Genomic DNA, 22,345 nt, shown 5'->3' on the forward strand with positions numbered 1-22,345 from the left:
AAAACCATTTTTAAAAAATCTAATGAAAAACAAAGCCAAATAAAAAGCAAATCAAGAATGAGATTAGTGATGTCCTAGCTGGTTTGGCTCAGTGGATAGAGTGTTAGCCTGCAGACTGAAGGGTTCCGGATTCAATTCTGATCAAGGGCACATGCCCCGGTTGCAGGCTCGATCCCCAGTAGAGGGTGGGCAGGAGGCAGCTGATCAATGATTCTCTCTCATCGATGTTTCTATCTCTCTCACCCTCTCCCTTCCTCTCTGAAATCAATAAAAAACATTTTTTTAAAAAAAGAATGAGATTAGTTGGAATATTTTTTCTAATCAAAATAGGCTCTTAACTTTCATTTAAATTTCTTTAAAAATTTTAGAATTTATTTCCTCATAATATCACTGTTAAAATCAGAGTTAACATTCTATATAAAATATTTTATAACTTTAGTATATATTAAATATAGACATTTACTGGTTATCTGCTTAACTTATGGAACAATTATAAAGTAAACATTTATTGAAAAGATTTAGTTTAATTAAAAAAATGCTCTAATTACTTTTACAAATGTCATCTCAATATAATATTCATTTTCTGAAATGATTTATCAGCTTATTTAATGGGCATGATAAAACAGAAAACAGTTACATATTTTTTTTCATAAATTTTCACATATGTGACAAGTTGGCTCTAAAATAAACACATAAAAATATTAAATTTGACTTTTCTCCCCATGCCATATTTTTATACTGAACAATAAAACTTTTTACCTGTATTAACAAGAGCACTGCTATTGTAGAGTGTACCGAGGTGAGGTCCAGAAAGAGATAGAAAGGTATGAAGTTTGTGGAGGTAATATTTAAACCTTGGCCTTGTAAGCACTGAACGGATTATTAAATTGCCCAACGAATGTCCAATAAAGCTTTAAGAGGGAAAAAAAAAGACATTTCTCCCAGAGTATTAGTTTTAAAAATAAATATCAAGATGATATCACTACACATAGATGTAAAATATTAAGAGTTAAAAATTTTCTAGTATGTTTTAAAATTATGGTTTGATACTTTGAAATAAGGTAACTTACATTTTGAAGGAAAAAATATGACTATAGTATAAAGTTCCTATTATGTAGTTTAAATGCTTACTCTATGGGAACAAAATATTATATAGAAAATGTTACTTATAGTTTATAATTGCTTAGAAATAAGTGTAATTGCTTACACTTTATAAGTAATAATACATTGACTAGTAATTTTGCCTCCCTAGGCACACATACAATTATTTTCTTAAATAATAATTTAAAACAAACTTTTCTGGTCCACACTCAAGAGTGGATAGTTCTTTGACTACTCTCAAGGCACACCTAAAACATGCATTTTCCTACTATAAGTCTAAGATCATAGCAAAATAACTAATATTTATAAAGTACTTCACCTTTATTAAGGAACAGTTTAAATGAAAAGAGCCTTTTTTGCTTAGCATTATTTTACGATAATATATGAATTCCTGGGGACAATAACAAAAAAGAAATGAAAGTTATCTAAACACTGGTTTATCCATATAACTAGTGAGAAGTTCAGGATGAACTTTCCTCCTGAACTGACTTTCCTAAAGCTGTGGAGTGAGAGTTATGAGTAACTAATAGTCCTTAATCAACTAGATCAGGCTTTTGGATAATGGGTGATTATAACTGACAACCTAATCTGAAACGGGAATACTTTTGTGGATGAATGAAAACAATTAAAGTATATTATTTTTCTCATAAAATAGTAAATGAATAAAAAATATGAGGACCATGTAGAAAATGTAGTAAGCAAAGGGTATTTAAAAATCTATAAATGAAGAGGATTAGAATGAGAAAATAATTTCTTCTCCCAACATACTTGTATCTCTCCCCATTTTTTAACAGAAATCTGTTTTGTGTTTTTCTTTAAACTTTAAGTAGAAACCTGTTTATCTATTTTCTTAAAATGCACGTTTTAGCTGTGCCTTGAGAGTAGACAAAGAACTGCCCACTTTTGGATGTGGACCAGAAAATACCTCTATACTTCAGACTGGAAACAAACTACAAAAGCCTATAGTATACAGAGCCAGCTTCTTCCTCTAACTTAATTGGGATATGAAGATAATTAGTTTATTCTTTTTGAGGAACGAAGGTTAGTTTTTACTTTTTATTTAATTCCTAATAGACTAGAAGAAATAAATATTTTTCCTCTCTCCTATGTATATCCTCAATATCTGATTAAATAATGAGACATATTGTTTTGATCATCATCTCTTACTTGTAGAAAACTAACTCACAAAGTAGAGTCATAAAACTTTGAAAGTATTTTTATTGTTTTACTTGTTTATATATATCCATTTTCCTTCAAAATTTTCTTTTTGGTAACATCTTTTTTGAGATATAATTCACATACCATACAATTCATCCACTTAAAGTGTATAATTCATTATTTTTTAGTGTATTCAGAGTTGTGCAGCCATTATTACAGGAAATTTTATAACATTTTCACCAGGAAGAAACGCTGTACCTTTACCTATCAACTCCCTACCTCCCATCTTCCCCAGGTCTAAACAATCACTAATCAACTTCTGTTTATAGATTTTCAAATTTTGGACAATTCATATAAACAGAATCATATAATATGTGATCTTTTAAGTTTATCTTTTCTCTTCCAATTAATTTGAGTTGTGATCTCCTATATTCAGAATAGGATGACAAAACTATCACAAATTCTTTTTAGGTTTTCTATAATTCATAGAGATATAAAAATAGTTGTGTAATATTATAGAAGTTACCTTATTTTTGAAACTGTTAGACTATATATCTGAATATATTGTATTATCTCATCCAGAAGGCGATCAGTCATGCTATCAAAATCAGCAAAAGTATCATTCTAAACAAAAGTAAAATAGACACATTACATACTGAATATGTATAATCACATGAAAAACTGAATATAAATATTATTTTTAATTTAGGTACTAAAAATATGGTTAATACCAGTGTTGTTGTTTTTTTAGATAATTTGGTGAATGTAATATTGATTGTATTAAAATGAGCAAAAAATAGTGACTTTCTAGGGGAAAAAAAAGGTTCAATATTTTTAATAATACTTCATTTAGTTCTTTAACTGTTTAGCCCACTACCAGCATTTAATATATTATTTATAAATATTTCATTAATGGAATATTTACATAGAAATGTAAATCTAGAAATTCTGCATATGTGAAACACATAAATAGAACTATCAATCATTTTATTTACTGGGGATATGCATTAATGTTAAGTTTTTTAGAAATTAGAAAAATTATTTCTATTACTATAGGCATTTTGTAGTAAGCTAATATTTAGGTAGAAAGTAGTACAAAATTATTTGCTTGCACTGAAAATACTGTGATATTGTACCTGATTTCTCTCAGACATAAGAAAATCAATTCTTCCCCCAGGCAGTCCAAGTTCAATATAAGTTTTTACTAATCGCAGATCTGCACTGTTACCTAGAAAATAAAAAATTCCATCTAAAGAAGATAAAGTAAAAGGCATGACTGACTATGCCAGTTGTAAACAGATAGTGCACTATAAAACAGAGCCCTCAATTTTTATTTCAAAGCTGACTTCAATTAGCCAGACATTGTCTTTCAACAGTTTTGTCAAGTTTTGGTCATACTGATGCTTTCACTTTCTTACCTGACTGTGTCTTTAACTGTCAGCATTCACTTGGGGTGACTGACTACTAGTTATAGTAGCTGTGAATAACTGACTGAAGTACTCCGTACCATCACTACTCTAGATGATCATTTAACAAACCTTGAATTTATTTTAGATGCAGATTTAATCCGTGACTTTCCTTTGATGGTACTGGCATAGATGGAGGAAAATAAAAATCCATATAAATAATCTAGGATGGTTTATTTTAATTACTAACTTAAAAGAGTCTAGAAATAGAAAATATTAATACATAAATATAAAAATCATGATTATCTTTAAAAATTAGTTTAGTGGCTTACTTTGGTTTACTTAGGAATGAACATGTCATTATCAATTGTTGAATTTTTACCCTTCCTATATATATATCTTTTAGGTATTTCATGCACTGACAGGTATTTTGAACTTTAAAAGGAACACCTCCAGTGTTTCACTACTAAGTATATGTTTCCCACTGGCTGGAAATATGTTTAATCACATTTATAAAAGCTAGTGCTATTTAAGGCTTCAAGTTTGGTGCTTAGTTGTAATAATTGGGAATGAATACTGAATTTTATCAATAGTTTCTTACTTGATTTTCTGATTTGGTATATTAATAAATTTCTTTATATTTACTTGTTTCTGCATTCTGGGAATTAAATCCTATTTGCTAGAAGTTTTTTTGACATTTAAAAAATTAATTGCCCTAGCTGGTTTGGCTCAGTGGATAGAGCGTTGACCTGCAGACTGAAGGGTACTGGGTTCAATTCTAGCTAAGGGCACATGCCCGGGTTGCAGGCTTGATCCCCAGTAGGGGGCGTGCAGGAGGCAGCTGATCAATGATTCTCTCTCATCATTGTTGTTTCTATCTCCCTCTCCCTTTGAAATCAATAACAATATATTTTAAAGAAAATAAAAAAATATTTTTTTCTGCAATACTGCTATAGTTTTATTAAGTATATTAATGTCATATTGATCCACTGTTTTTTCGGGTATGGGTGTGATACCTTTTTTAGATTTGGTAACAAGGTTAGGTTAATGTTAAAAAACAAAATAAACTATGTTCCATATTTTTTTTTCTATTATTCTGCAACAATTTATATAACATAGGGATAATGTTTTCTCGAATACCAGAGAGTCTATTGGAATTAGCCTTGGGAGCTAATTTTTGAAAATTTTATTACTGGGGTGAAAGAGGTTAGTACTGGAGGTATTTTATTTCCGGAGAATGAGTTCTTTTTAAAAAGAATTTACTATCTCAATCCTCTTTAGTATTTTTTAAAATCCATAAAATCTTTTGTCAATTTGTTTTTATGGAATAAAATTATAGCAATACCCTATTAGTCTAGAGATATTTTGCATCTTTTAATATAATTTCTAATAAAGAAAAAAAGTCTGTTGAGTGATCAAAATAGCCATCATAAAACCATGGCACTAAAAAGCTAGGTATTTAGAATTTAAATTAATCCCTAATTAATTAGTGAATCTTTAACTTTTTAAACAATATATTCTTATTGATTTCAGAGAGGAAGACGGAGAGAAAGACAGAAACATCAATGATTAGAGAGAACCATCGATTGACTGCCTCCTGACATTCCACACTGGGGATCAAGCCTGCAACGCAGGCATAAACCCGGACCAAGAATCGAAACATGACCCTCCTGGTTCATAGGTCAACGCTCAACCACAGAGCAATGCAGCTGGGCTGAATCTTTAATTTTAAGGTGTTGACTTTTCTAGTTCTGAGGTACCCATGAGGTTTAAAGTATCAAGCTAAAAGGGAACTAGGAAGACTATCAGAGAGAGACAAAAATAATTGCTATGAGGTAACAACTGAAAAAAAAACACAACAACATCAAACACAAACACTAAGAGAGAAGAGAAAAATCCAGTTAAAATAAATAAAATGTTGGCACATGGATGTTAGTTCCATGTAAAATTTACTTAAAAGGAAATTTAATATTATATTTAGCACAATTAAGCATATGCTTATTTTTGAATATATTTAAAATTTAATTAACTTAAGCAATTTAAAAATTCTTTTTGCAGTTCAAAGAGTAAATAGAATGGAATGAGATCTATTAGGAAAATAAAACATAATTGAGTTGCTATGGGTTATATCAGTAGACACTTCATACCATCTAAACCATGCACGCAGACAATGAGATGTACTCCATCTTCAGAACCATCCTCTTCTTCCATGCTAAAATAAGGGACTGAGGATGCCAGCAGAGGAGCATCACTGTACATAAACCCAGGGAGTTTAAGTTGCTTCAATTCTTCTTTTGCCTGAAGGAAGCTGAAGCAAATATATTCAGGTTTAGAACCAAAAAGACAATCTGTTGAATTTATGGAATTGCAGAGAAGAGGAAGCCCAGAAATTATTTGATTTTAAAATAATAAAAACATGTGGGATCACCAGAGAATAATTTTCTTTACTATTTTTAGTATATATTCTGTTCAAATACAACTACTATTTTAAATCTTAAATTATTTAAGGTATTCTTTTAAACTTGAAATTAACAAAGAAAATAGGAGGGGTGGAGTTAATGCTTTCTACAAAATTTTATATTTTATGCACAGAAAAGCTGGAAGAAGTATTGGAAAGATGACAATCAGATGCTTATCCTGTAATCAAATCTTGTCCTCTGTACTCCTTTTTTTACTTTTAATTTTTGTTAATCCTCACCTGGGGATATTTTCCCATTGATTTTTAGAGAGAATGGAAGGGAGGGGGAGAGAGAGAGAGAGAAAGAAACATGGATTGGTTGCCTCCAGCACGCACCCCAAATGCACCCTGACCGGGGCCAGGGATTGAGCCTGGGATCGAGCCTGCAACCCGAGGTATGTGCCCTTGGCCAGAATCAAACCCACAAGCCTTCTGTCCTGGGCCAAAGAGCTATCCACTGAGCCAAACCGGCCAGGGTTTCTTTAATCTTACATTAATGGAAGAGAAGGAGCTGTTGTATAAAGTGTAACGGTAAGAATGGTAGTTATAGTATTTGGTAAATTAAGTTATTATATTTTTCTCTAAACATATCAATCAGAAGGAGCAGAACCAAGAGGGGGATGTGACTAAATATAATTGGCGACATATATTCATTTGGAATGAGTGACTATTCAACTTGGATGCTGCAAACATCAAAAATTATTTTAACATTATATCATTTAGACTGATAAAAATAAAATTCAAAGAAGCTGAACAGAGTAGGATACTAGGTGAAGACCTATAGACCATGTTTTTCATTAATGTCTCAGGAACAGTTGAGGTACCCAGATGGTGATATAACCTTCAGTTTTCTAGCATACTATAATTCTCTAATAGGCTGTTATCACCTACCTGGTTTCATTAGCTTTAAGAACTCTGGATTTTAATTATGTGTATAATCATAATAATTTGGGGATTTAAAAAATCTACCATAGGCATGCCCAGACCTTTCACTTGAGGGATTATATCTTCATCTGGAGAAAGGTAGAATATTTTGAAAGCCAGTGCCAGGCTAGTAAACCTATATCATCCTCAAATTTTTCTGGATTTTTTTTCCACTGGTCCATGAAATCTCAATTTTGGAAACCCTTACTTAGCTGAGGCAATCTGGGTCTGATAGGTTTAGGAAGTTTCTACTAACCTCTTATTCATTAACTAATATTATACTTATTTGCTAGATGCACATATAAAACCTAACTTTTGTCTGGGAGTTAATGGGGCACAATAAGATAGTAATGAAAAAAGAGTTTTAACTGCAATTATTCCATACTTCTAACAAAAAACCAGCAATGAAAATCACGAATGTCTAGCCTATAGAACAGGAGAATCACATGGAGAATTACAGGTCTGTCAAGTTGTATGAGTTCATTACTCCATTTCAGATAGCTAATCAAAGAAACACTTTTGTATTATAGAAACCAGAGAATATGAAATATATATTACCAGAGAAATACATATATTTATAATATTAATATAACATATAAAAATATATGTTTCTCTCGCTCTATTTATTAGGACATGTTATTGTGCTCCATTACTTACGCTTGTATTTGAGGTTTTGGTGAATTTTCATACCAGGAAACTGATGAAGTGAAGTTGAAAGAAGCGCTGCTTGGCTGTTTTGTAATGGCATCAAATTTACTTTTAGAAGAATACTTAACACGACAAGGAGACTCTCGCGGTGCAGATGGGAAGGACAAACAACCAGAAGTACAGACAGCAGGCATATTTATACCATCCCTCAGAAATTCGCTGTTTAAGTTTTCAGATTTTATAAGTCTTTCTTCTTCTAGTGCATCGCTCTTTGTATAGTGAGCATTTACAGTTCCATCCAAAGCTGAATAATCTGTTTCTTCATAATACCCATTTTGAACCATCTGTTGATCCTGCTCTTCCTCCTCCTCCTTTTTACCCTGTTCCCGCTGGAGATTACTAATTCCTTTTTCAGGAGTTTCCTTCTGAGGGCTAACTGAATTGTTGTAGCTAATAGCACATGTGTCAGAAATATCTGTACTGCTTTGACAGCCAAAATAATTTTCCACTAGCCCTTGTTTTACCATATCAGGACTAGCTGAAAACAAGTCACTTGTACCCAGGTGAGTTTCACTTATAACTGTAGGGGCTTCTGAATTTATTTGTTTGAGATCTAATACATCACTATTTTTTCTTTTCACAGTTCTGTCTTCACTAACTTCTGTATGAGTAGAAATGGAACCTGAAACAACACAAGGGGAGCCTAAACAAACCGGTTTTGAATTTAATGTAACTGCTGTTCCTGCAGGGTTATTAGATTTATCAGGATTCTGGGAGTCTTTACACATAGTGTCCAAATTATGTTTGGGGTTGCAACTACTTTTCACATCACTGGAAGTATCTTCATCTGAAAAAACAATTTGTAAAGGATCTGTAGTGCTTGGATTTAAGAAATTTATTGCTATAGTGTCATTGTCCAAATGCCCAGAAAACATGACACTCTGCTGTTGTAAAACAATACTTGAGTTTTTACTAGCATCACATTTTGGCAAATCAATTGTTCCCAGGTTTAAAACAGTTTTGCTATCACTTAAATGGCATTCGGGCACAACAGATTTCTTAGAATTTTCATCAGGTGACAGTTCATCATCAGAAGGTAGAGAGTTTATGGATGTCAAAGATGACTGTATTTCACTTAAAGCACTTGTACTCTCAGTACAATGACTTCCTAATGAAAATTTTATATTATAATCAGGTTTCATCAAAAGCGGAGGAAATAATCTTTCATTATTGTAAGGACCTTGCCCTTGCACAAGTTCAAACACTACATCAGGGTTAGGATGTGTTGCAAAAGAACTTGGTTCACTTTCAACACCTGAATCTGAAAATCTAGATGAGGCATATGTGGTATTAATATCTGGTAACTTAATTGTATCTCCACTTACTACAACATGATATTCTTTTGTAGAAGAAGCAGGTTGATTACTTCTTAACTTAGCTAATGATTCTCCAACTGTAGAGCACTTAGAGTCCTGCAAAGATTCCTTTCCAAGTGTTACGTCTATAGAATGAGATTTACCGTTAGAATCTAAAGACTCAAAGTTGGGTAGCTGTAAACTATCCACAAGTATTTCATCTTGGTGAAGCTCTGTCCAGGGACCTATTTTAACAGTTTTTTTCTCAGCACTGGAAGGATCTTTATTATTGGGATTTACTTCAATTGTTCTAACTCCTGAAGATGGAATTGCTTGATGATCATGGCAATCGTCTGATAAACTTCTGGTTGCCACATTGAGTTCCACTTGTGTGATTTCACTATCGTCCTGGGAGATATCAAGTTTACCTGAAATGGACAAATTTGCACAAAGATTTAGGCTGCCAGAGTTCAAAGGATCAAACAGGTCTGGCTGCATATTTTCAGTATCTGAAGCCTTTTGTTCAGTTCTATTGGTTGGCAAATAGCTAGCTTCCTTTTGACTTGTCTGTCTGATGTAGGTCTTTAGGTCAAAATTATATCCACATACTGTGGGATCCAGACCTTCCTTCTGACTATGTGAAGGATTGCCTTCAAAGCATGTAAAGAGATCACTTGATGCTGTACTTTTCAAACATTTGTAGCCTACCAAAACCACAGAATCCTTAGAGTTCTGTTTTATTAATTTTTTGGTATTTTCAGGTTTCATTGTTTTCATGAGTTTAGTGACCTTAACCTTGGATTTATTTGATTCTTCATTTTTTCCTTTTAGAGATTTTGGTAGCTGCTTTTCGCCTTCTGTATAGCAAAAATTGGAGGCACCAGCAGGTCTGATTTTCACCTCTGGGCTAGAAAGTCCAGCTATAGATCTTTCTTCAGTCTCATATTTATCCATTCTAGTGGACTCTGATCTCTGAAGATTCTGAATTCCCATCCAGGGTGCATCTAAGTCTTTTATCCAAAGAAAAAAAGATTCAGATTTAAAACAAGGTCTGAGAACTCATATGATTAAGACTACTTTTTCTGACTATAACTTTCTAATATCCTCAAAAATAAGTAAAACTGGAAGGGAAAAGAAAAGGACCCACGTTAGGGAATGGTTTTATGTATATTAGGAAGAATATACTGAAAATGGACACAACAGCTTATATTTTAGTTAGATTATACTTACCTTCAATAACTGAATCTAAATACCTATCTTCAAAGATTATAGGTAATGAATTGAGATCTCCATCTAATTCACTACATTCAATAGGTAGGGGTGGAAGAGAACTGCAGAAGGAAGTATTTTTGATAGCGGTGCACATCTGTAGATGACTCTGAGCACTGAAAAATATTTCTTAAGTCAGACTGTAATTTTAAAAAATTACACCTAATTCCACTTTACAGACTCTATACCCATTCCCCTTCCCCTCACCACTCCTATGCTCCTTCCTCAAGATGTAACCTCCTTTATGAAAGAACTCTTTGTTCAGAGAAAAACTGGTTAAGTTGGAAATTAGTTTGTTGACAATAAATTATTAGCTTATAACATTATAGTTTATTAAAAACTTATTTAATTTCCATTACATTCTTTTATATTTTTTAATGTTATTTCAGTGACTTATCTATGCTTGATGTATGAATTCCCTAATTTGCTGAGAATAGAATAAAAGAGAAAACTCAAGTGCCTACTAATGATTTGATGGCAGTGTTGAAAAAAAAAATGTATTCCATTTCTATGCTATACTTAACTCATATTGATTAATAAGCCCAATCACTTAGCCTCAACAATTAACATAGTGTCCTTCTTGTTTTATCTATACCCCTACTCACTACCTTTCCCCACACTCTATTACTATTTATAGTTATTTTTTTAGGTAAATTAACATCTATTGAAATATACCAATCTTGGCTATCTGACAAATGCATACATAATACAGACTATTTTCATCTACCCAGAGAGTATCCTCATGTTTTCCCAGTCATACTCCCAGCCCAAGTCAACAACAAGACACCCATGTTCTGACTTTTTCACCTTAGTTTTGCATGTTCCAGAACTTCATATAAATAGAATCATATTATATCTACTCTTTTATGTCCGACTTCTTTCAGTGAAATTTCCTCAAAATATTCCTTAAAGCCAAAGAAAGGCAGCTGAAATATACTTAGTAGCAGATATAACAGAACACAGTGACAGTCAGACTACTCATGAAAATCTGCAATATGTAATAATGAATGTAAGAAATTCTGACCTGTGGAAATAAAGATGCAACAGGATGGCCAAATACAAGGCTGGAGCCAGAGCTGTATGGGACTACCAAGGTTATAGTAGATCTGATGGGGGGGGGGGGGGGGGGAGAGGGCGGGTATAAAGTGTAACAAACTTCTTTATATGGGTATTTCATAAAGTAATTCATAAGATTAAACCCCATTTGATTAAACAGGGTCTATCTGAGCACCAAATTCTTCTCTTCCTTCATTTTAAATATTGTATATTCTGTCACTAAATTCTAAAATAGTTATCTAATGTAAAAGGAAATAAATCATTTAATGTTGGATTTACTACTCACTGAAGTTCCTGGTATGCAATGACAGCTTCTCTTGGATGTTCAAAACAAAAGAATGCCTCAGAAAATCTGCGTACCTGAAAAATTCCAAAAGGGAATATGAATAACATTGCACATTTAAAAAATCAATCAGGCATGGGATGGTCGGGAAAGAAACCCCTTCATTAGGCCTCCCATAACCACCCCTGTGAGAATCAATCCCCTCCTCAGTGTTGCCAAAACACTGTATTTTGGTACTGTGTGAAATAAAAGAAACAGTAGAATGTAGAATGAGAAATTTAGGTTTACATTACAGATTTGTTTTATTCACTACTACATCTGTTTGTCTGTTTGTCTTATAAGCTATTTTGTCATTATAGTCCCACAAGTAGAGCCCAGCACATGGCAAAAATGATAGAATCACATAGAATTTCCATTATGCCACATGTCAGGCATCCAAGTATGTGCCAGCTGAACTGACTCACTGATGCACTGGCAGTGTGACTTTGGGCATTTCACCTTTGAGCCTTGAAGATTCATTTTCAAATTCTGCTTAATACTTGTTTTCTGTAGATTATTTTGAAAAAATATATAAGATAAAAATAAACTATTTGATAGAAGTTTTTAATCAGGAAAGTGTATGTAAATATAAGCTATTATAATTGCCATTATAAGCATTCACTTTTTTCCTTAAAATAATTGCATATGTGAAGCCCTAGCTAGTTTGGCTCAATGGACAGAGTGTTGGCCTGTGGATTGAAGGGTCCAGGTTCGATTCTGGTCAAGGGCACATGCCCGGGTTGCAGGCTCAATCCCCAGTAGGGGGTATGCAGGAGGCAGCAGATCAATGATTCTTTCTCATCATTGATGTTTCTCTCTCTCTCTCCCTCCCTTCCTCTCTGAAATCAATACAAATATATTAAAACATAATTGCATATGTGAATTATCTTCTCTCTAATGTGTAATGTTCCTTAGAGTAGGAACTGTATTTTGATGATTGTTGTTACTCCTCCAAAATATATATCTTGGTACGTTACAGAAGCAAGTACTTGAGTAAGTACTGGTTGAATCTTCCATTACATTTGTATTTTGATCCTTTCATTTTTAATTATGCAAGAAAAGGCTCTATCAGCTATTGGAGCAATATAAAGCAACAGTAAAGAGATGGAAAAATGTTTTGCTTGGCAGGTACATGAAGGAGAAATGATTTTATATCTTGAAATTATATTACATCTAAGTTTCTTTTCTAAAGGGAAACATAATTTAGGGTTTTTTGGTGTTAAACATACAATGAATTGGTGATATATTTTACTTGTATCTTGATGTGGCCAGTTGAATTTCTGACTTATTAAACTTGTTTCCCTAAGCTAATGAGATTGGGTCTTCAGAGGAAGAAGACAGTGAGAGAGGTGGGGAGAGGAAGGTATGAGGAATCTATGAGGACACAACTTGTGTCTTTACTTTCAAATGTCGTCCAGCTGCCTCTGTCCTCTCTTATACTAAAGATGAGGAGAAATATCTCTCTGCTTGTATATCTATTAGAGATGTTCCCCCCGAGGGCTATAAAATATGAAGAAATGCAGCCTGAAGTCATCTGGATTCCTGCAGTTGCAGCTGGACGTGCAAAACTGGCTAGTTGCTTTTCCTTCTCTACCTTCTCTGATTCCTACAATAACTGTCATTTCTTGACAGCATTCTACCTACCAGGCTCTGGGCTAAATAAGCACATTATTGTCTTCCTTCCTCCCTCCCTCCCTCCCTTCCCCAAAGATATTTTTTCCATTAATTTTTAGAGTAGAAGGGAGGGAAGGAGGTAGACACACACACACACACACACACACACACACACTGGGTGCTGGGGATGGAAGCTGCAACTGGAATTGAATCCATGACCCTTTGGTGTGTGGGTTGGCACTCTTAACCATTTAGCAACCCAGCCATGGCTCCATTCTTTCATTTAAACTATATAGAAACCCTATGAGTGAGGAAATTGACACAAAGAGATTAAGTACCGGGCTGAGATAACGTACCCAGCAAGTGATAAACATGGGATTCAAGTAAAAATTTGAGAAATTCTAAATCTTGTGTTCCAAATCACTTACTTCATCCCTTCTATATAAGACTCCATTACCAGAAAGTCTTTTCTCTCCTCTATGCAACCATACAAAATTTTCTTTCTAAATTTTCTCCTCTCAATGCCCTATCTGGTTTGGTTCAGTGGATACAGCATTGGCCTGCGGACTGAAGGGTCCCAGGTTTGATTTTGGTCAAGGGCATGTACCTTGGTTTCGGGCACATCCCCAGTAGGGGGTGTGCAGGAGGCAGCTGATCGATGTTTCTCTCTCATCGATGTTTCTGGCTCTCTATCCCTCTCCCTTCTTCTTTGTAAAAAATCAATAAAATATATTTAAAAAAATAAATAAAAATAAATTTTCTCCTGTCAATATTTTCATGCTGTGGCAATGTGTAATGAATAAGGCTATTAACTGTATTGTGTAGGCACAACTAAAGTATGACTGTCACCTGATGGGGCAAAAGACATACATAGAAACAATGTTAAAATTATAAATTCAAACTTAGGATATCAGTAATATATTTTACTAAGGGCCCAGTGCACGAATTTGTGCACCTTGAAAGGAACTGTGGGCCATGAGGCTGTGGTAGGTATAGGGGCAGGTCTCAGCCCATCCTCCGACCCAGCCCCCAGCCCCTCAAGCCCCCGCCCCAGTCTCCTGTCTGCCAGCAGCCCTGCTCCTGCTGCTGCCACTCCCACGCGCCGACCCCGCTCGCACCTGCTGACAGCACAGAGTGATTGGGGCCAGCGCCAGCAGCGGGAGCGAGTGGGACCAGTGCTGTCAGCAGTGTGAGCAGCAGCTGCTGCCCCAATCGCCTCTCAGGAGTAGGGGGAGGTGGAGAAGCGCTCAGGGGCGATCAGGGCCGGCAGCTGCAACTCGCACCCACTGAGTGCACCGAGTGATTGGGACCGGCACTGGCTGTTGGCAGTGGGTGCAAGTGGCACCTCTGGTGCTGTCAGCATGTGTGAACAGTGGCTCTGGCGTCAGCAGCAGTTGTGAGCACTGAGTGGAACCGCAGTGCATGGGAGCAAAGAATTTTCAGTAACCACCAGAGGCTTGCCCCAATTACAGCGACTGGTGCCCCGCCTTGGTCTGGCACCCCTGCTCACCTGCTCCACCATCCCGCTGCCCGCCATGTTCCATGCTCTGCTGCCTGCTGCTGACGCCTGCCATGTTCCGCACGCACCCCCTGGTGGTCAGCGCATGTCATGGCGACCGGTTGTTTTGCAGTTCGGTCTATTTGCATAGTAGGGTTTTATATATATATAGATAGGAAAGGAGCAAAGAGCAGGCCAGACATTATAGGCATGTCATTTGGGCAGCTTCGGGGAAAGCTGCAATTTCACACTCCCGAGGGAACCACCAGCCCATTCTGTGCAGATCACTGGGTGAAGGAGTCTAACAAAGGAGAGATAGATGCATGCCCAATGAAGTTGGGGTGACATAGGGAAGGTACTTGCCTGTCAGTCAAACCTGGGGACAAAGATCATTGACCAGAGTGGTGGAACCAATGTAAGCCCGTGAAAATTTGGGAATACTTAATCCTAGACAAAGGTATTCTCTCTCTTGGTTCTCTTGCATTCACCATGGTTCTGCCATTGCAGACTCCACATGTAATGGACTAAAGAACTACAAATGGGAACTAAGTTAGACTGATTCTGGATTGGAATATGCCCTAACGTGGAGCATTTAAAATCTCTGGACACTGGCTTTGATTCTAGCCACTTTGAAGCCACAACTATACTCCTTCCTTGGACGGATGAAGGAAATGGGACCTTAGTTCTGTGAGATATGCCAGTTATTTTAATAGGAATTGAGTTGAATCTATTGATTTCCTTAAGTAGTATGGACATTTTAATTATGTTAATTCTTCCTATCACTGAACACGGTACATGCTTCCACTTATTTGCATCTTCCTAAATTTCTTTCTTTAGTATCCTATAATTTTCCAAGTACAATTTATTCATTGGTACATTACTTTTTTTTTTTTGCAATTGTAAATGGGATTGTTTTCTTAGTTTTTCTTTCTGATAGTTCATTATTGGTCTACAAAAAGGCCATCAATTACTGAGTATTAATTTTGTATCCTGCTACTTTACTGAATTCATTTATCAGTTCGAGTAGTTTTTTTGTGAAGTGTTTAGGGCTTTCTATATACATCATGTCAATTGCAAGTAATGATAGCTTTACTTCTACCTTTCCAATTTGGATGCCTTTTATTTCTTCTTCTTGTCTGATTGCTTGTCTGGATACAACTTCTAGTATTGCGTTGAAGAAGAGTGGTTAAAGTGGTCATCCCTGTCTTATTTTTGATCTTAAGGGATACGCTCTTGGATTTTGTCCATTGTCTGTGATGCTGGCTGTGGGTTTGTCAGATAAGGCTTTTATTATGTTGATGTATGTTCCATCTATTACCACTTAGCTGAGAGTTTTTATCATAAATGGGTCCTGGATTTTATCAAATGCCTTTTCTGCATCTATTGATATGATCATGTGATTTTTATCCTTCATTTTGTTTATATGATATATCATGTTTACTGATTTGCAAATATTGTACTAACCTTGCATCCCTAGAATAAATCCCACTTGATCACAGTGTATGATCTTTTTAATCTGGTTTGTGAATACTTTGTTGAGGATTTTAGCAGCAAGATAATTTTTCAAGTGAGAATTAAATATCAACTTACATATGTTCTGATACTGATCAAAGACACCAAAATTTATTCCCTTTCATTTATTTCACCAGGTAATTTGTTAAACAGAAGAAGCAGCTATTAGATTTTGTCTGGTTTTCAAAATGTTCCCAATTACAATTCAAGAAGCTTGCACTGGAGTTTATAAAATTTAGATCTCTTGAATGCAAAGTTTTTGTGCTAAGCCTCTAAGGACTATGAATGTTTAAATATCAAATATATACTGGTATCAGACATGAGAATCTACTGTAACATAAATACATTAAATTTAGATTTAAAAGAACATTTTCTCCCCCTTACCATGTGGATTTTCCCCAAACATTTAATAAATTAATGATTTCAAGAAAACTGGAGTGATGTAAGGACACAGTGAGAAGACCAAAATCTATGAACCAGGAAGTGGGCTCTTGTCAGACATGAAATCTGCCAGTACTGGGAACTTCCCAGACTCCAGAATGGTGAGAAGTAAATATTTGTTGTTAAAGCCACTCAGTCTATGGTATTTTTGTTATAGCAGCCTGAGCACACTAAGACAGACAGATGGATGTGGCTGATACCTTCCTTCTCCCCTTTTCTCTATTGAAAGCAGAACTGATGTCTAGAGTCCTGGCAACTATTTTTAATTTTAAATTGATTTCAGAAAGGGAGGAAAAGAGAGAGAAACATCGATTGTTGCTTCCTGTATGCACCCTGACCAGGGATCGAACCTGCAACCTTGGTTATATGCCCTGACTGGGAATTGAACCCATGGCCTTTTGGTGTATGACAGGATGCTCCAACTGAGCCACACCAGCCAGGGCCAGGCAAGTATTTTTTAACTTTGAATTATGCACAAAGAGTATTTCAGGGCATTGGCCTAGACTTTAATGACAATACTCCTTATCTCCAAAATTTTTGTGTGAAAAAAAAAAAAAAAATCCTTATTTGAGTCCCTGTTGGTTAAGTGATCTATAATGTGTAGCCCAAATAGTAGACAACTACTAGAGATAGTATAATACTATATAAAGCAATAATTTAAAAATACAAATCATGAATTAAACTGGTTTCCTGCCTACATAATTTCAATAGATTTTTTTCAACAGGTATTTGCAAGAGTTGATGCCCTATAAGAAAAAATACAAAGTGCCACTAGATTTCACTTGAAGACTTAACTATGAAGACTCTACTTATATGATATAGGTGATAATAATTTTCACTGAGTTATCTGAGGAAAAATACTAAAAGGATTCAGAGTTAAAATACAATCTCAAGAAATACTGTATTCTTGCCATTGCTAGATGGAGAATGAAACAAAATTTGAGTGTTTTTTTTGAACTGGTTTCAAGTTGTAAAAGCTCTTCATCCCAAGATTATATTAAACATTTGCCTGGATTTTTTAAAAATATTTTTTTATTGATTTCAGAGAGAAAGGGAAAGGAGAGAGAGAGAAAGAAACATCAATGATGAGAGAGAATCATTTGATTGGCTGTCTCCTGTACGCCCCCTATTGGGGATTGAGCCCGAAACCTGGGCATGTATCCTTGACTGGAATTGAAGCTGGGACCCTTCAGTCTGCAGGCCTATGCTCTATTTGCTGAGCCAAAACAGCTAGGGCTGGAATTTTTCATTTTTATAGTTTTATTGGGTATTTTTCTTTACCATGTTAACTTGATCAGAATTTTTAATTGTAGTGTGATGGTGTGAGAGATCAAACTTTGTTATTCCAACACAGTGGTTATTTATCCTCTTTTCATTTATTTGAGCTACCACCATTCATCACTCAAATGTCATGTACATGTGAATATGTACACAGGATTGGGCAAAAAAGGTTTACCGTTATGAGTATGGAAAACAAAGTTTATCTTGCATTATTATTTACTAGAGGCCCGGTACACGAATTCATGGGGGTCCCTTAGCCTGGCCTGCGGGATCGGGCTGAAACCAGCTCTCCGACATCCCCCAAGGGGTCCCGGGTTGCAAGATAGCGCAGGTCAGGCTGAGGGACCCCACCGGTGCACGATTGGTGCCAGAAAGGAACGCGGGAGATTGGCCGGCCAGCTGGGGAGGGACCATGGGAGGACTCCAGGGCATGCCTGGCCCATCTTCCTTAGTCCTGATCGGCTGAACCCCAGCAGCAAGCTAACATACCAGTCGGAGAATCTGCCCCCTGGTAGTCAGTGCACGTCATACTGAGCGGTTGAGCGGCCTTAGAATATCATTAGCATATTATGCTTTGATTGGCTGAACAGCTGACCAGACACTTAGCATATTAGGCTTTTATTATATAGAACTAGAGGCCCGGTGCACAAAAATTTGTGCACTCGGGTGGGAGGGGGGGTCCCTCAGCCCGGCCTGTGCCCTCTCGCAGTCTGGGACCCCTCGGGAGATAACGACCTGCTGGCTTAGGCCTGCTCCCGGGTGGCAGAGGGCTGGCCCAATCCCTAGGTGCAGCCCCTGGTCGGGCTCAGAGCAGGGCCAATTGGGGAGTTGGGGCGCCGCCCACTCATGCACAGAGCAGGGCGGATTGGGAGGTTGCGATGCCACCCTCAGTCACGCTCAGGGTAGGGCCGATTGGGGGGTTGGGGCACCGCCCCCGTCACACTCGATGGGGAGGTTGCAGCGCCACCCCGTCACGCACAGAGCAGGGCCAATCAGGGGGTTGGGGCGCTGCCCCCTGTCACTCACAGAGCCTGGCCCATCAGGGGGTTGGGGAGCTCCCCCCTGTCACGCACAGAGCAGGGCCGATCAGGGGGTTGAGGAGCTCCCCCCCGTCACTCACAGAGTAGGGCCGATAGGGGAGTTGGGGCACCGCCCCCTGTCACACACAGAGCAGGGCCGATCAGGGGGTTGGGGTGCCGCCCTCTATCACCCACAGAGCAGGGCTGATCAGGGGGTTGGGGCGCCGCCACTCTCACACTCAGGGCAGGGCCAATGGGGAGGTTATGGCTCTACCCCATCACACACAGAGCAGGGCCTGTGGGGTGGGGGTTGGGGTGCCGCCCTCTATCACCCACAGAGCAGGGCCGATCAGGGGGTTGGGGCACCGCCACTCTCACACTCAGGGCAGGGTCGATGGGGAGGTTATGGGTTATGGCTCTACCCCGTCACACACAGAGCAGGGCCGATCGGGGTTGGGGTGCCGCATCCTGTCACACACAGAGCCGCAGGGCGATCAGGGGGTTTGGGCGCTGCCCCCTGTCACACTGATCCTGGTGCCGGGAGGCCTCTTGGCTCTGCTGATCCCGGTGCTGGGAGGCATATTACCCTTTTACTATATAGGATAGAGGCCTGGTGCACGGGTGGGGCTGGCTGGTTTGCCCCGAAGGGTGTCCTGGATCAGGGTGGGGGTCCCCACTGGGGTGCCTGGCCAGTCTGGGTAAGGGGATGATGGCTGTTTGCAGCTGGTCTCACCCCATTCAGGGTGGGGGTCCCCACTGGGGTGCCTGGCCAGTCTGGGTGAGGGGCTGAGGGCTGTTTTCAGGCTGGCGGGTGACTGAAGCTCCCAACCGCTCCTTTTTTTCTTTTTTTTTTATTCTGGGCCAGCTTTAGCTTTGAGGCTTGGCTCCAGCTCTTAGGCCTCCGCTGCTGAAAGCAGGTTTCTGGCCTTTGTTTACCTTCTGTATTTGAAACAATGTTGTGATCCTGCTGGCTAAAGCCCGGTGGACTAAAGCAGGTTTCTACGGTTTTGTTTAGCTTCTATATTTGTAACATATTTGCTTAGAGTTGCAGCTCAGAGGCTGGCAGCGGCAGGCGGGGAACGTTGGAGTCCTCCGTCACTGAAGCAAGCAAGCTTCATGTTCGCTTTAAGCTGCCTGGCTGCCGGCCGCCATCTTGGCTGCCAGTTAATTTGCATATCGTCCTGATTAGCCAATGGGAAGGGTAGCAGTCGTATGCTAATTACATGTTTCTCTTTTATTAGATAGGATATGAATAACTGTAAACCTACTTTTGCCCCACCATGTATGTCTTTTGCTAAATTGGGAAAGTTTTCAGTCATTAATTCTTTGAATATTTTTTCAGCTCCTCATTCTTTCTCTTCTTCTGAGGACACAGTAGTATTTGTCTCACAAGTCCATGAGGCTCTGTTTTTTCTTTTTTTTCTTCCCTCAGTCTGTTTTCTCTCTGCTGTTCAGATTAAGTAAAATCTGTTGGTCAGAATTCAACTTTCTGATTCTATCCTCTGTCATTTCTACTGTGCTATTGAGCCCATCCAGTAAGCTTTTATTTCAGTTATTATATTTTTCAGTTTTATAGTTCACATTTTTTAAAAAGAAATTGATGTCTTTTTTTTAAGGTATATTTTTTAATTGAGGAAGGGAGGAGAGAGATAGAAACATCAATAATGAGAATCAGTGATTGGCTGCCTCCTGTACAATCCTTATTGGGGATTAAACTTGAAACCCCCCCCCCAAAAAAGAAATAAAAAACTGTATCAGTTTTAACACAATAATTTCCTTCAATTAAAAAAGTTATGTCATTTAAAAATTTTACCAAAAATAAATAAATCAATAAAAACCCTGTTGAATATATTTGTCTTTATTTACAAGACCCTTTTACTAGGAAAAAATGAGTTTAAGACTTTTCTTTTTGTCCTCATGTCCTATGTCTCAAAGGATACTATGAATTCCTGTTCTTGGGTTCCCAGGTCAATTTGTATCATACATCTTTCTTTTTTATTTACATCTAGGTGATTTTTCTTACTAATAGGCGTTGTAACGAAGTTAGGTCATGTGCTCAACTGTATTGTTCTATTATTACCTTTAGAAATAAGACAATAACAAAATAAATGTCTTTTTTCTGATTTATCAACATATGAGGTAAAAATGAGGCTTTTCACTCATAAGAAATTCCTGAAGATAAATGTTAATACTTATTAAAATGCTCTAATACCACTTTTCCTTAACTTACCCTCAAAGTATGGTTCTCTTGTGCTAATAATAGCCTTAGTTCTTCATGTAGTGTTACAACTTCCAGAAATTGTCCCCATAAAGCCATTAGAAGTGAGCAAAGCTGTGCAAAATTCATATTTATATGTTCTGCCAGTTCATCAGGGTTTTCTATTTTCTGAAATGACAAGAAAAAAAAAACCACCTTAACTGCTCTGAGACTTACTATAACACATCTAAAAATAATACATTATTGAGAATATTAATACAAAGGCACATTTTTAGTTTTAAAAAGAAATGTGTGTGTGTGTGTGTGTGTGTGTGTGTGTGTGTGTGTAGAAAGAAAACTGACCTATGGCTTTTTTCTATTTGATAATTACTATAGCAACTTTCAACAACTTAACAAATATTTTAATATCTGAGGTATCTTATAACTGCAATAATGTCAAATACAGTACAAAATTATAAATCAGGATTCTATACTGCATGATAAACTTCAAATACTAAAAACTTGGAATTTTAAATACAATGTATAAATCATACTGAAAGTTATAAAACTTTTGAAAGATAATGAAATCTTAAAATAGATTTTTTTCTCCAACCAGTGAATGTAAAAAGCTTAAAAAGATCTGTAACTTCTCATAAAGAACTAAGGGACTATCTAAAGTACTGCTTTTGCACCACGCCTATGTTTCCTACATTCCATTTTGCTTATGATAATTCTTATTTTTTTTTTTTTTTATAATTCTTTTACAGAGTTGTCAAACACTTAGCTCTTTCTCTTTATATTATTCATCTACTGTTTATTGAGCACATTTTAAATGTTAGGGCTTAACATTCTACAGATACAAAGATTAATATGAGAAGCTCAGTCTAGTGAGGAAAGAAAGGTAGGTAAACAATTATGCTATTATGAGTGTTCTAATAGTGATATTAAGTTATTCCATTTACCAATGTATTTAAATATTCACCTAAACTGATGATAAAAGTTAAGAGTTCTAGGCTATACTATGAAACTATATTATACAGAATCTTGTAAAAAGCATTTGGTTTTCTTGAATGATAAAATAAGGAT

At 36.8% G+C, this 22,345-nt stretch overlaps 1 protein-coding gene across 34 annotated transcripts in view; it reads right to left on the reverse strand.

The window, feature by feature from the left end:
- Positions 1–22,345, reverse strand: part of FAM135A (family with sequence similarity 135 member A) — a 106,643-nt gene that overhangs the window by 20,712 nt on the left and 63,586 nt on the right. For 16 of the 34 annotated variants that reach the window (XM_036318336.1, XM_036318331.1, XM_036318329.1 and 13 more), the window contains 8 exons: positions 21,293–21,448; positions 11,662–11,735; positions 10,281–10,435; positions 7,705–10,060; positions 5,813–5,973; positions 3,396–3,508; positions 2,786–2,883; positions 760–911 (listed from right to left, as the gene is read on the reverse strand). In XM_036318336.1, the coding sequence (XP_036174229.1) occupies positions 760–911; positions 2,786–2,883; positions 3,396–3,508; positions 5,813–5,973; positions 7,705–10,060; positions 10,281–10,435; positions 11,662–11,735; positions 21,293–21,448 (3,265 nt within the window). Of the gene's footprint in view, positions 1–759; positions 939–2,785; positions 2,884–3,395; positions 3,509–5,812; positions 5,974–7,704; positions 10,061–10,280; positions 10,436–11,661; positions 11,736–21,292; positions 21,449–22,345 lie in introns of those variants that run through there. The other 18 variants (XM_036318348.1, XM_036318321.1, XM_036318324.1 and 15 more) reach the window with 8 other exon arrangements.

Source organism: Myotis myotis, unplaced genomic scaffold (assembly GCF_014108235.1).
Source record: "Myotis myotis isolate mMyoMyo1 unplaced genomic scaffold, mMyoMyo1.p scaffold_m19_p_7, whole genome shotgun sequence".
Lineage (NCBI taxonomy): Eukaryota > Metazoa > Chordata > Mammalia > Chiroptera > Vespertilionidae > Myotis > Myotis myotis.